Source organism: Drosophila biarmipes, chromosome 2R (genome assembly GCF_025231255.1).
Source record: "Drosophila biarmipes strain raj3 chromosome 2R, RU_DBia_V1.1, whole genome shotgun sequence".
NCBI lineage: Eukaryota > Metazoa > Arthropoda > Insecta > Diptera > Drosophilidae > Drosophila > Drosophila biarmipes.
In genome coordinates, this window is record NC_066615.1 from 13,641,445 (window position 1) to 13,657,140 (window position 15,696).

Below are 15,696 nucleotides of genomic sequence, written 5' to 3' on the forward strand. Positions count from 1 at the left end.
TAATTTATTGTTATCCGCACAGATTGAGGTCAGGCAGTCAGGAGATTTACACATTGTCACATTGTTGTTGATTCTTATCAATTGTTACACGATTTTCAAATTATGTTTTTATATTTTTCAGTCGGTTTTTTTTTACGATTTGCTGGAATGCGCATTTTGAATACACAAATTGGGTGATCTGATCACAAAAATGTATAAATGTTGCCGTGGATATTTCCGGATTGCGAGATGATCTTGGGTAAATATTTTCCCAGCCCAGAGGTCGTTAATCATGATTGTGGTTATAAAGAAAAGCCGTTGAATATTTTATAAATTGAGTAATACAAATATTTAAATTACTTACTTGGGGAAACAGTCATTTTAGTTTGTAGTTCTAGTACCTTAAAAAATTTATCATGGAACCCATAATTTAAGGACTTTCAGTATTTGGAGGTAGTGAAGATATTTGGCATCCCATCTTTTGAATTCAGAACTGGCCACAGTATCTGCCGCCACATAAACAGTGTAGAACAGCGTTTGGTGCACAAATAATAGATATAATATCTTTATAGTGAGTATTGCCAGCGTTCTTTTAAACGGTTCTCCAGCCAAAATCGTATCTATAAATGCTGAAAATAAGTTCCCGAAAACCCCCCACTATTTTCCAAATAACTACCGCATGTTTGTATTGTACTATATGTGTTTCATATTTATTATTTTGAATTCGTATCGTTTCATCGTCATTCGCAAATTGCTCATTGTAATTACTATTATGGTTATTATTTGTCAGCAGCCCATTATCATCATTGTGATTGTGATTATCGTTAACAACATTAATATTCTCGTTAGGGTTATCAATATTAGGTTGTTGCTGGTGCTGTTGCTGCTGCTGGTGTTGCTGCTGCACGTGTTGCTGTTGCAGCTTCTGGAGGCCGCGAAGAAGTTTCTTTAGAATCAGCTCTTCGGGCTCCTCGTCGTTCGGATAGCTATCGTCGATTATATTATTAGCATCAATATGATTGCGATTCTCCTCTACAGTTGCGGTAGTAACTGTCTCTGTCTCACCTTCTGCGGTCACTGATGTCTCAACTTCATTTTCGGTTGAAACAAGGTCAATTCGATCGTTTAATTGCTTAAGATTATTGTCAATATTCTGATTGAATGCGCTGTGGCTATGGCTATCGCTATGGCTAGGGCTATGGCTATGGCTATGGCTATTTGGACTATCGAACTTAGTGCTATCGTCTAAACTACTAGAATCAGTCGTGCTACTTTTAGTATTCAAATTATAATGCTCGTTACTGTACAAGTAGTTGTAGTTTTTTGGCAAGGCAGGTATTGCATGATTAACACTAGCGCTACTACTACTATCAATTAGTTGGTTTACATTTAAGTTTAAGTTTAAGTTACTATTAACATAGGGTTTTGAGTATTCATTGTGTGGCTGGTGGTCATCCTGCTGCTGCTGCTGCTGCAGTCGCTGCGAGGGTAGCTCCACCAGTTGCATATCAGCGTCGGGTGGACTGCTGCCGTTGCCCCCCCTCGCTGCGCCCGCGCCACCTGTGGCACCTCCACCTGTTGCACCGGTCGAGCGTTTTCGCCTGTCCCGCTTGCGACGACTGGCCGCCATAATGGCCACCAGGTTGAAGGCACTGGGTGCCAACGAGGCGGCCGTGGCGGTCAAGGCCGTGGAGGTGGCCGTCGACGAGGAGGAGGAGGAGGACGAGGCCGAGGAGGTGGCCTTGGGCAGGTGCTCCACCCGCTCGCGTTCCCGCTCCTTTTCGCCCGCCTCCCGCTGCTCCTGCTCCCACAACTCGCGCTGCAACTTGTGTTGCTGCCGCTCCAAGCGGCGTCGCCGCCGTCGCTCCATTAAAGTGGCATTGTTGTGATGATGGCGGACCACAAGGTTTTTGGGCTGCGGCTGGGCCATCACACCCACTGTGCCGTGTTGCCGATGGCGACGGCGATGCTGCAGCTGCTGCTGCCTCTTGTGTTGCAACCTCTGGCGGCGGTGTTGCTTGCGATTCCTCTGCAGGATCACCTGCTGTTGCTGCAGGTCTAGCTCATTACGGTTGTTGCTATTGGCTTGGTTGTGGCTCTTAAGGCTATTACTGTTGCTGATCTTTTCGGGGATATTGATGTTGCTACTATCGCTATTAATACTTGTTGGGCGACGCGACTTGGAACGCGTTCGTTTTGTGACCGCCACTGGGCTTGCTGTTGTTGTTGTTGTGGAGCTGATTTTCTTAGTACTGGGTGGTGTTGTGGTTGTGGTTGTTGTGGTTGATGTAGTTGTTGTTGTTGTTGTGGTAGTGGTAGTGGTAGTGCTTCTCAAGACTTCAGCCAAGTGTGAGTTAAATCTCTCCTCACTAACAGGAAAGAAGTACAAGATGGCCTTCTTCATCACTTTCGGCTTGGCGAAATCGTTCAAGCCAATTGGCTTGAAGTTTCCCTTGAAGCCCACTCGCAGCACTGGATTGTAGGCGCTGGTAAAGTGATGATTGCCCATAAAAATGCCCTCTTTAAAGTGGCAGTCCTTTGTGGCGTTTCTCTATAAAAACCAAAAACGAAAAGGGAGAAGGAACTTAGTAGGGATCTTAAGAAATATTTTGTAATAATATTTTTAAGCCTTCGTATTTAAATTTACTTAAGTTGTATTACTCATTACAAATTAAAGGAAACCCACGAAATATAATTATTTCCCCTTATAATATCTAAGAAAACTCACCTTTCCAACCAGTCTGCCTTGATGGAAGCATAGATAGTAGTCTACATCCGCCGAATAGATGGTGATTTTGAAATCCAGGCTGAACACATCGTTGACAGCTTCCATCGTGAAGTATTCTAAAAAAAAAACACAGAGACATGGCAAATCCAAAATTTAATTAATTATTGGCAAACAAACAAACGACGGCTATTGTGTAAATATTTAATGGAACTGGAACTGGAACCACTTGAGGAGCACTCAGATAACCCAATTAATTGAAAGGTTTTTGATAAAGTTTTGAGGGGGCTTTTGATTAGAACCTCTGAAACTATGAGCCTTTCAGTGGAGCATTCGATGAAATCAGTAAATCAACCCAGTCAATTACCGGCGCTGAGTCGTTGAACTCTCTCTGCTTTTCATTCATAGCGAAAGGCTTTAACCCTGAAATGCTCCCAAGCCTGATGATTTCCGATCGATTTGGCTGGGGTTATACACTTTGGGATTTGGGTCTTGGGGGAAGACCTTCGAAGAGGCAGCAAATCGATCAAATTGCCCCAGTAGCACCTGCGAGTACCGATAAGATAAAAAGCCCAGCTGACAATTCTATTTCCGTTTCCCCTGGATTGGGCTTTAATTTAAGCATAAAGGCGGTTGATCGTTGAAAATCCCTTGCTACTTATCAGTGACGCCAGGCGGCGCCTGATCTTGTCACTTTCGCTCAGCCATCAACCCACAATGAAACGAGGGCTGCTCCTGAACTTCAGAACTCCCGAGCCGAGGCTTGGAAACCGCAGCAAATAAATTCCGAATAAATTAAGAGCGGCCGGACAAACAAAACAAGGCGAAACCGCAATGGGCGCCGCTCGGCGCGGTTCATAACATCAATCAAATATTAAATTACCAATAATTTAATTAAGCACACAATATGCACGGCCACAGACGAAGACCCAGACCCAGACAGAGTTCAAAATATTGGTACAGGGCAAACTGGCTAGCAGCGTCTTGTTTAAATGGGTATATAATATATATAAATATCATATTTTTTTAAGTGCACTATTTTTTTAATTTAAATTACACAAAGTATATAACGAAAATATTATTAAATATATTTATTTTTACTTTAAGGGAACCTGGCTTTATCCGCGGACATACGCATCTATAGAAGTACTTATATAAATGCCAATTTAATTTAAATGCTAATTGATGAACGCGAGTTGCGTGAGTAAGAGCTGTCTCAGTGGGTTCCAGTTCGGTATATTTTATTTTTTGTTCGTGATATATGGTACATAGATGATATAGTACAGGAAATACTTACGATATGTTCGCAATATGTTCTCGGCGGTCACTTTGCCGTGCGAATTGATGTGCAGCGCAAGTTCGCTGTGTTTGCTGAGTGTTAAAACATTTTTCGCGGCGGATGCTTGCCCCGCACAGGCAAACACAAGAATCTGGAAAAAAAGGGAAGAGAACGTTGAATTAATGGTCGATTCATCTGCATTACAGCCACATCTGGCCACTAATCCTGCCCCAAACGCAACCCTTTTTTGCCCCATAAATTTCCATTAATACGATGAGCTTTTTATTACACCGCCCCGCACATGCGACACGGGATTTTTATGGTCAAAGTTGAGCCCACTGGCCAACTGGCCATTAGCCGTGTTATGGTAGTCCAGGTAATTGGTTTCTCAATGGGATATGTTGTCCTAAGCTTTGACATTCTGCAGATAGTGGGATAACTGCGCTAGCAAGCAGGTTCCCATGCATTTAAATTGGAAGAGCAAGTTGCCCGTAAATGTCCTATTACGAGATTTAATTGCTTGGGAATTTGCAAGGATGATTCCGGACTTGATAAGTCTAGGAGCCTAAAAAATCATTTTTTCTGGAGACCACCTGACCGAAAATAAGCTTCCACCAACATATTTCACCACCTGACACGTGTAAGTCTCATGCCCACCATCAAAGGCACGTTTTCGACCTTTGAACAATCAAATTTCGACCCACTACTCAATTGATATCGCAATTATTCAATGATAAAGAAAATATGCAAATCAGCAAAACAAGCGAGAGGGCCCAGACATATGACATATGATAGGCGTGGCGAGTGCAAATCGAGTGTTTATCGGGGCTTAGATCCGACCAGCCTCATACATCATAACGGCCAATAATGTTCATGAGGCCTATTCACCGCACGGCACCAACGACGGCCAGTAAGCATTATTAGCTATTTATGGGGGAATCGTCGAAAATAACGCTGGCCTTTAGCAGTGGGCTCAACAGGGCTTTCGGACGGGTAACCGATGGACTGGTATCCACAAGCCAAAACAAATTGACCTAAGCACGGCGATCGACGCGTGCCGATCGATTTATCGGGGCTCAACCAATGTATTCGAGTTCCCCAAGTTGTTGACATTCTTCATATTTTCCAACTTCAACTTGACGTTGACACAATGTCAGTTTTCCGAAAATGAAAGATGGATGGACGGAGGCTAAGGCCTTCTGTTTGCACTTCTCCCAGACCAAAAAAAAATATAGAGAATGCCGTGCGACCTTTTCCATAGTTCAATGACGTTCCCCAGCCTGTATGTGTAACAGTCATAATCATAATAATAATTATTATTATTTTTTTATGGACCGCCTCAAGTGGAGAGACCCCACAAAGCCGAGAGCCACTCCAATGTACACACGCTCCCCATATCAAAACTCCGAATTGCTTCGCCCCCCACTCCAATTTCGATTACACACACTTGATCTCTCGAACGTATAAAAATATTTTGACATTTCTCGAGATAATTATTCAGAGTGTGTGTTGAAAACAAGGCAGCTTTCGATCGAGATTGAAGATTTCCAGATGTTTTTGGCCATCCAAAAGCCAAAACTGGAGCAAGGCTCTGGCCTATATATTCTTGGGAAATGGGATTTCCCCATCTAAACTATCTAAAGTCCATAAATGCGTCAAGTTTTTCAATTACGTAGGTCGTTAAAATGTAAATTGTCTCCTAAGATAAGCATCCCTTTAGTTACAGTGGGACAAGAACTCACCATCAGTGTAAAAATAGTCCTGACATTGGGCAGCGTGAACTGTAGTAACCTGCAAGTAGGCGAAAAGTAAACGAGATGAGTATTCAGTTTTCGAAAATATGATTGTATTAACAACAAAATTACGCTAGCCACTATAAATAAAGAGTTGAGTGTGATTCAATGGAGAAACATTTGCATAAATCTTACAGATTATTATTAATGATTATTATTGGTTTTATTGATTTGTTTTCAACTTTATTCGTTTTGTTTTTTCTGCTTTCCGAGACGAACTTCCGTCTTAAACAACAATTAAGTCATTTTACGGCCGATCGTGAGATCTCTAAAAATATACTTAAACAAAAAATACGACACGTATCCATCGGATTTCCATGGAGAGCCCTTCCAGTGCCTCTGGCTCAATGTCACCCCATCACAAGTGACCACAAGTGGCCACTCGGAAAACGCCAGAGAAAAATGTGCTTCATATGTGTATTTTTGCCTTTCTTTTATTTTATCGATTCAGGCGAACAAGTCTTGCCATATTTTGTTGTACTTTCCGCACTGCATATTCTGTTTCACGACCAACTAATCCCCGGGCCCAAAAGGTCATTGATTTCAGCTTAGCACTGAACTGAACTGAACTACAGCAAAAAATAAAAGAAAGCCAGCGTACAAGAGCAGAACTCAAGACCCAGAAGGGTAGTTTCTTGAGACGAAGGTCTCTCTGTTCTGCGCTTGAAAAGTGAAAACGCAAAGAATCAAGCTCGAGAAATCAATATGCGGCGACCGAGAGTCAAAAGTTAAAACAGCCCCAGGAGGAGGCGATTTTGCAGAGCCTTCGGTCTCAAATCCCAATCCCTAACCCTCTCAGTGGGCAGTCCCGAAAAAGCGAACGAACAAAAATTCTGCCAATTCAAATGCCTGGTGGCGTGCGATTTTTATCATTTTTCAATTTCACAGCAGACAATAAAGTTCATTTGAAATGTGCAAACACATTATTATTTTTTTTTTATTATTTTTACCAGCTTGGCATGCAATTAAATCGACTTGAAGCTTTCCAATTTATGCTTAGCTTGCACTCTCTGCAAATTATGGTAGAGCTCTTCCAGCGAATGGTGAAGCTACTGCTGCCAGATCAATGGATTGGCTTACGAAATTTCAGTTAGCTTAGGTAGTTAGACAAAAAGATACCCCCTTTTTGGGGGCAGACCACACCAAAAAAATAAAATTGAAACCGAAACTTCCAAAGTTCAGGAGTTCTCTACGACCAGACAAAAGGCCCAAACCTCCGACACAGACAGAAAAATTTCGAAATTATAAAAAATGTCTTTAGATCTAAGTTGGAAATCTGATATGTATGTGGTATTATAATGTATGAAAAATGATAGTACTTTGTTGTCATAATTTTGTTATATCATTACGACAAATTCAAAAACATTGTTAATGATCAACCCAAGTTTTAACACGACTTAAAGGTTTTTAAATACGATTTTTATATTTTCAAAAATACTTTCTGTGCTGAAAAATATTTTCCCATTTTAATAAATATTTTTAGCCCATTAACGATTAAATTTTTTTTTAAATATCTTTTTTTATTGTGATGAAAACATTTCCCTATAAATATGTTTTTTTCGCCGTGCACGAGCGGTTCCCATGTATGTAACTCGATATCGCTTCTATGGCCAGTCGCCTCCGTCTGTGCTTTACTTTTGTTCGCTTCTGCGACTCATAATTACCTTATTTGGTATGCAGACAGGAGCCCAGAACGGAGCCAGAAGAAGGGTCTCTGCCGAGTCCCCAGTTTCGTTGGTCTGGCTTACGCAATATCGTAGGGCCCGGGCCCTGCACCTCAAGTGTGCCCTGAATACTGAATAGATATGGATATGTATATAGTTTTGAGCAGCGATTCCTTTGGCTACGTGCTCACATTTCTTTTTTCGGGGGGGAGGGGACCGGGACCACCCGAACGAGGAAGCTTTCATTCACAAAGTCTGAGAAAACCTCGGTGGAACCTCCTTTCGTAATATCATCCACCCGTACGTCACAGCGACCACATTTGAAATGTGCAATCTAATCGCTGGCGACATTTTCAGGTCTTTAATTAGTTTGTCCACTCGATTGTGCTGCGGCCGACTACATATAAATCTGGAAATTAATATTAAAATTAAACTCCAAGTGTTTCGCCCCAATCGCATCGATCGATAATATGCTAAGCACCAGGTCTTTTCCATACGATTCGATTGGAATCGAATGCAAACTAGTTTGGGCCTCAAATCTCCGTCTCCCTCGAGAACGGGGCACGTGTTGGCATCTGGACTTTAACACTTGTTGCTTCCAACTCACACTTTATAGCCGCATAATTGTGCTCAGTACTTTGTTGGTAATATAGATGTATTTAAACAAAATAAATACGGCATCTGGGGAATGTGCGCCCGATTAGATTAGGCCTTAGAGTATTTGGACAGAAAAATGAATTGGCAGAAAGATCTAGCCAGATAGCCGGCCAGGAAGGTGATAGCATTGAACTCTGATTGCGGGCACGTGTTGTGGGTAATCCATCATGTAATTGAGGTCCTGTAACTGCCCGGTTTCCCTGTCAACTGCCACGTGTTCGGGTGTGAAATTGTATGCTGTCAATTGTGCGTATAATTCTGATTGTGATTGTAATGACCATGATGATGATGATGATGATGGCCACCCCATATTAAACATTTTTTTACCGCTTCATTTTTTTTGGCCTGCCCGGCTGCACTTAATGCAATTTTTTCCTTTTGTTTTAAGGGGTGGCTCGCAGGGAACTGACTGTTACTTAATACTCTTACATCATCCACCTTGCGCTTTTCGCCGAGCAACCCTAAGCCTCATCCCTCGGAACCCCCGGAAATCCCTCGAAACCCCCCGATATTCTCTGGCTGCAACTGCAACTTTTTACGTATTTACGTATTCACTCGGTCCCGACTTAATGAAGTTCCAACCGAAAGGGATGGATACACACATACCCTGTGTGTGCACAAGTACTCAACTGACTTTGACAGTTGCCAGTTTTGTGTTGCCATTGTTTTTGCAGCAGGGCGCCGAGCTGGTGGGCATTATGAGAAAATATTTATATGTGCAATGTGCATTTGCAACTGCAACAGGCAGTGGGAGTTGGAATGGGACTCGGATTCAAATTCAGTTTCGGATTGGGAATGTGAAGTATGCATTTCAATGCGACTTGAGATTTGGAACAATATGCAAATGTGATCAAGAGGCAGAAAATGTCACCTCAAAAAAATAATTTAGGTATTTAACCAACCAAGATTATAACTGATAAATGCTTAAATACACATCTTGAAAGAACTACATTTAAGTTTTAAAGTTCCTAAGTCATCTTATACTGCTTCCCAGATATTTCTTAATTTAAGTTAAGTTATGCAAACGTTCTTGGCCAAAATCCAGACTACTTTAATTAAAAGTTAAGACCTAAGTCTTGTCCAACCAAGCCGAAAAGCTTTGCATACTTTTGGCACCAAGAGGCCTCTTTCCCATCCGTCTCTCCCTTACTTTCCCTCCCTGGGACCCAAAACCCCTTGAACTTGCAGCCGCCAAAGCAACGCCCCAAATAAAATAGAACAGGGAGCACCACACCACCACAGTGCTGCGAGTGGGAACGGGTATCCGTGAGAGTTCAGTGTACCCCAGCGATAAGCTAATGTTGTTTTTCAGACTGTTCAGTAGATACAATATAGGAGAACGAATCATTTGATGTCAAGGCTGCGGGGGAGATGGCAGCAAAAAGGCCGGAATGCTGAAAAAGTCGACGTGCCGCCACACAAATCTCGCCTCATTAGCAAGCCGCCCTTCTCACCTTTAGATGCACTGGCGGAAAATATGTCAGAGTTCAGAAATAAAAAGTTTAAACACATAATAAAAATGATTGATCTATCAAAAACTACTCTTAACTACTTTTAAATAGATCTCAATCCAAATTCTGTTTGAGATAGGATCCTTAACTGTTAACTGTATTGTATTGGGTGTTTTGTTGCAGCATGTTTTTTGCGCTGTGTGACCACCCCCTTTTGGTCCCATAACCACTATATAACAACTTAATACACAGAGGGGTTGTATCTAATGCGATTTTCGCCGCCGGGACAGCTGCACCGACGGAGGTGATAAGCGGCTTTCGGCGCTGCTCTCAGCCCTTTTGATAAGTCCGGGCTACTTAAGTGGCAGCGAATATATTTTGTTAAGCATTCAGCAACTTTCCCAAAGTGTCAACACCGCTCGCAGACGATGCGAAAGAGACGGGCGCAGGGCGGAGGAAAGAGACGGGGCGATGGCGACGAAATCGATGAGACGATGGCGGGTTTAAGGCAAACACGGCAAGTGCATCCATTGAGTTTGTCTAGGGACTTGTGCGCGGGCTACTCAAATATGACACCTTTTTCTGGAAGTAAATAGCAATTGCCTTGCACCTGAACTGCGGGGAAAACGCGTGTTTCGGTTTCCATTCCGGCTAAATTGCCGGCTTAAATGGCTAGGCAAATACATTTGATATGGTTTCACAGTGAATCGCTGAATACAGCTATACATATCGAAATCGGGCCCCTTATCTAGCGTTATGGTTCTATAAAAGCCAGTTTTACATTACTGTAAATATCTGATAACAGTCGATAGTCGACTTGCCAATAAATCACCTAGACAATAAACCGAAAAGATAAATCAATCGCTAAGCTGATTAGCCTTTTTTGGGGGGGCATTCGAAGAAACTAACTTTCTAATTCATCAAAATCTCCCATCGATGCGTTTGATCTCTGATGATTGTGTCGTGGGACCCCGAAAAGTGGGTGTGTTTGAGTGGCAGTGTTGTTTTTCCCTTTACGAAACACTATGCCCACAATGACAACAGCAATAAAACAACCAAAGCCCAGCATTGTGGGTCAGGTGCAACGACAATCGGTGTGCAGCCGTAATGCCCAATGCAAATATTTGGCATAAATCGAACAATTAATCAGCCCTTTCGGTCGCACTGGGTAAATATTTCAAATTGCCCTCCATATACTGGCGTAGAAAGCGAACCTATCAACGTGGAAAACTTCATCGAGTTGTAAAAGCGTGGGCAAAGCGTAGTAAAATTTCATAGAGCCCTTCGAGGGGCCGAGCTTTGGGGGTGGGCCGTTTCTGATAGGGTCTTTTAGTACTATGCGAAAAAGCAAAACAAACAGTAAACACTTGACGGCCGCGTGGTTCTTTTTGGCGTATTGTTATTATTTTGTACACATACCTACAACTATGCAGATATAGCCCCAGTCTATATAGTAGTACGCGTAGTACGCCGAGGCGTATATTTTGAACGTGTTCTTTGCTGATAAGATAACTGGGGAACTCGTTTCTTTTATTTTCCACCGGGGAGCCCTAGCCCGTCGGCTCAGATCGGGGGTTTATTGGGGTTGACTTGACCAGATCTTGGCCACTTAGTAACTTAGTCACTGGCATTGAGCCGGCCATAAAGGCATAGAGGCATTCGGCGGCTTTCTAGACCGAAAATCGCGATTGCAAATCGAAGATCGCCAAAAAGCCAATCGAGATATCTGGTTGCTTATCGCTTGGAGAGCACCACTCCTCTCGGGTTCAACCTGCCGCGAACCAGACAGAATTTGAATCGAACAGGTGGTAGAAGTGTGTCCGGAATGCCTTAACCGAATTCTTTACGCTGTAAAGTGATAATAAATAAACAGCGATTCAGAGGCGACTTTGTGACGCGGCTTTGCCGACGGCGATTGTATTTATAAGCCCCTGATCCCAGCTGCCAATGTGACTAATCGTGAGATATACCCTATATGCCATACATCATGCTGGTTATCTCCCCATATAGAAATGCAGGGCACCGAGGGACGTGCCTTTCGGGGTCGTTTCCTAATACTGATTTCCGATTTCTCGCCGTGGCGTCATATGTTTGGGGACCCAATTATTTAAGCCACTTTTTTCGCCAGCCCGCTCTCCGGGCACAGCTTTTTGCCATCGGCGCGTAACCTAATTATAAACCTGGATGTGACATTCATTTCATTTAGCGGCTTTGGGCGCCAGCAAACTTTCGTTGGTCTGTTAATGCCCACAGACTTTAGTACACTTTGCATGAACGTACCCTGAACCTGACACGTTTAATGATAACTCAATATTTTTAATACTAATTAACATAGTCAGCTTGGCTACGTTCTAGGAAATATATATTTTGGGTTTACAGTATGCTTATTCTCAAAAGTCATTCTGGCAAAGAGTGCAGTTTACTTGGCCAAGGTTGTCTGGCCTCCATTAACGGTAGCAAATGAGGCGAGATTCGGTTTCTGGGTTCCTCGATTGCATTAATCAAAGCTGCACAAAAATATGTGCCAAGTCACAGATGTATTTACGATGTTTTGGACTGTTGAGCTCGTGCCTCGCGCCGAAAATTCATAAATCTCAATAAAACACTCGAAGGTATAGATTAGTGTGTACATTTCGCGTGGCTCCATGCGATGATCTCCTGCCAATGGATCTTCAATTGGGCCTGGAAAATACCGCTGCGGTTCGTGCTTATCAATCGATTTTAGACCAAGCCCATAGGTTCTGCTCTCGGGTGTTATCTCGAAGTATTTCCGTTTAATTAATAAAAGAAGCGAACAAATTCGAATTATCAAATCAAATACTGTCTATTTTTACAGGAAAACGCGTTTCTTATCGTCTCTCCGAAAGTATTTTTCGATGGGGCGTGGCAATGTTTGCCCCATAAGAAGTGTTGAACTTGTTTATTATTCGGAAAAAGGTGTGTAGACTGCATTGGAGTTGGGGAACAATTATTCTGAATTAGTCGGATTTAAAGGTTTTAGCTTGGTTTAGTTTTCCTGGCGAGTTTTGCGAGCGATTTTAACCGAGGGTTGGCGCGTTCGCAATTGATTTATAACTCAGGTAAATGTCCTGAGATCAGAACACGCCACAAACCCTCGAAAGTTTTTCGAAAAAGGGGTTGTACACACACGGGAGCCGAGGACGAATACACACAAGCTGATTTATCCTGACAGTTCGCATGTGTTGGTGCCATAACAAGTTATAAACGGCAATTATGGACCTGAAACCGAGCCTGAACCTGAAACAGAAACAAACCGAAATCGAAACTGAAGCTGAAAATGCAACCGAGCCTTGGTCTTTGGCACATTTCGTACATATTTCTTGTCTCGAACATATAATTGTGCTTTTGATGTGTGTTTGGAAATTGTTTTTTAAGTGAAATTGCGTTGCGCCTGATAAACAGCCCTCCATTTATTATATGAATTATTTTTATAGTTGCGTCTGTGTTTGTGTGAGGATTGTGCGAAAAGCAAAGGGAGCGGAGGGACACAGGTCATGGTATTTGCGGATTACTCCCGTGATTGCGTATGGTTTGCCTTTGGTTTTCGGTTCGGCCATGGCGTGTTCCCTTGCACGTGGTTTAAGGATTTGCCATTTTCAGTTCGACGAAAAATAAAGGATTTAAAAAACTTTAAATACTTCTCTGAAATTCCTTAAAACACAAACCCTTTATTAAAATTGTGTTTTAAAATAATTTCTTAGCACTTTCCTTTTTTTAATACTCTGAGGAATAAATCCAAGGCAATCTCATTTACAAGGTTTAAAAACGCAAGTTAATAATGACATGCCCGTTTGAATTTGCATCTAAAACCCATGGGCCTTATTTCCATGAAGCGATTTCTTTTTCAGCTCGGGTATTTTTATTAATTTATCGTTCCTATAAAATATTCTGGCGAATGCTCATAAAAAACGTACAAAAGAGTTCCCCGAATTTAGCACGTGATTATCGAAATATTGTATTTTTTAGGAACTAAAGTATTATCACTAGGATGAGAAACCCAAAAAATTGAGTCTCTCTTAAAGTTGAATTCTAGACTTACATCGTATACTTCTGGCCGCATTGTAGCCCCCAAATTTAAGGGTATAAATTATAATCCAACATGGGTTTGTGCGTAGTATCGTCGCGAGTCTATCATTTGACTGACGAAAGAGTTTTAGTTTTCTGCTGAGTTTGGAGTCCGAGCGGAAATACAGAAATCAGAATTCGTATAAACTCGAATATGAACGGCGAATATAAATCTGATACTTCGGGCAGAGGAGCAGCGTCAACAAATTTACAACTACACCGCAAAAAAATGCAATCCGGGCGTGTAGCTTTACTTTCAGTTTTGTTTTTTCTTATTTGTTATTCTTGCAATTTGTATTTTGTCAACCGCACTTTGTGTTATCTGCATGCAATATTTCGCCTTGATTTGCGTATTTTTTACTTTGATTAACAATATGTAATTGGTTGTAATAAATATATTATTATGGGATGTATATATACTTGTATTGCACTTTTGTCAGCAGCGGCGCAACAATGACACGATATTTATTTGTGTTTTATTCGAATATATCTCTTGTGTGTTTTCGCGTTGCACAAAATTTGATTTACTTTGCGGAAACTTTTTGCACTGGCACCGGGGCACTCGAAAATATATATTTCAACTGTGTTTATTTTTTTAACTGGTTTTCGATGTGCGATTTTTAAAACAAAATCAGTATCTGTAGCCGCGCAATGCACTTTTCACCTCTGGCTAATTAATCGAATCGAATTAATCAGGCTCGCTTGAATTTGTTGGCTTGGAATGTGACTTGGAATTTTTCAAAAATATTTTCCAAGGCATTTGTTGCTCGGTATCGGCTTTGGTTATCCGTTGGTTGCGCTGGCAGCGATCTTTAACCGACGAAAGGTGAAAAGAAACTGAACTGAAATACTAAACGTATCTTTCAGATACATTCGAAGCAGTGGTTCGTTCGAACATGAACATGTTGCGTCGAGCGTGTTGCTAAACATTTTTTCCTGGCGTTTTTTGGGCTCGAACATAATTGATAATAATATTACAAAATTATAATAAATAAATATTATAATGTTTTAAAAAAGTAATATAATATTTAATAATATTAATATATGTATAAGAATAAAAAAAAATTGTCTATAGATATAATCTGTCTAAATTATTTCCATAATCAATATTTCAAAATGGAGCCGCAGACATGTCCATGTGGGTGATAGATGGTTTGGTGGAAAGGCTGGCCGGAATCGGATTTAAATTCCGCGCTAAATATCCCAAATGGACAGTTTTTATTTGGCGCTTTTTTTGGGTACAAAAATTAAAAATTTTAAACTTTAAAAAAGTTAACGTTTTTCGAGGTCACAAGTGTTTGCACGTTGTATAAACATATTTTCCTAATAAATAATTTTTAAATTGTACTAAATAAATCATTTACCATTATTAACAATTTTAACAATTGTGGTTTGCTGAAAATAATAACCAAGGAATAATTTTTATTAAGCAATTAAGTTTAAACAGTTTTTATTTTTATTTCATATGAGCAGTCGTTTTTTTGCTGTACATAATCCTTGTTGGCCACAAGCTTAGCCCACCTAACTTCAGTGATCATAAATAAGGAGACCGACATGCTTGCGTTTGTCATTCCTTGAAATGTGTGCTCCATTTAGAAGAACTAGGTTTGCCGGCCAGATAATGATCTCTAGGTGGCGTGCACCTGCTCCACTTCATAAAAAAAAATGAAACTAGTCACCCACCCAGTTCCGAATTCCGAATACCGAATTCCCAATGCGCCTGGAAAATGCCAGGCCAGACGATATTGGGCAAGGTCCAGTTGGCGAGCCATTAGCGAAGTTGCCCCTGCATTTTGATATTGATCGATTAGCCAGCCAGTTGTATGGGGCACTTTTATTGATCATGTTGTAAATCAAATTGTGTATGTTGCCAACGACCCAAAAACAAAGCACAAATCGTACGTTAAGCAACATTTATTTCGGTCACTGAGAGTAGAAATTAAAAAGGCCTAAGTAAGGAGGTATTATTATTCATTTTACTTATTTGGGTAATTCATTTTTTTTCATAATGATCCTAAAGAAAATAACTCTTTCAAATATTTTTCAGTTCTTTAGAGATGAT

At 41.2% G+C, this 15,696-nt stretch overlaps 1 protein-coding gene across 1 annotated transcript; it reads right to left on the reverse strand.

The window, feature by feature from the left end:
• Positions 1–571: 571 nt before the first annotated feature.
• On the reverse strand, positions 572–14,466 carry LOC108029855 (homeobox protein 5). The gene is made up of 5 exons (XM_044091627.2): positions 13,609–14,466; positions 5,726–5,774; positions 4,002–4,134; positions 2,708–2,823; positions 572–2,530 (listed from the first exon to the last, which is right to left on the reverse strand). Coding segments are annotated over exons 1-5 (2,259 nt in total). The 5' UTR covers positions 13,611–14,466.
• Positions 14,467–15,696: the final 1,230 nt, after the last annotated feature.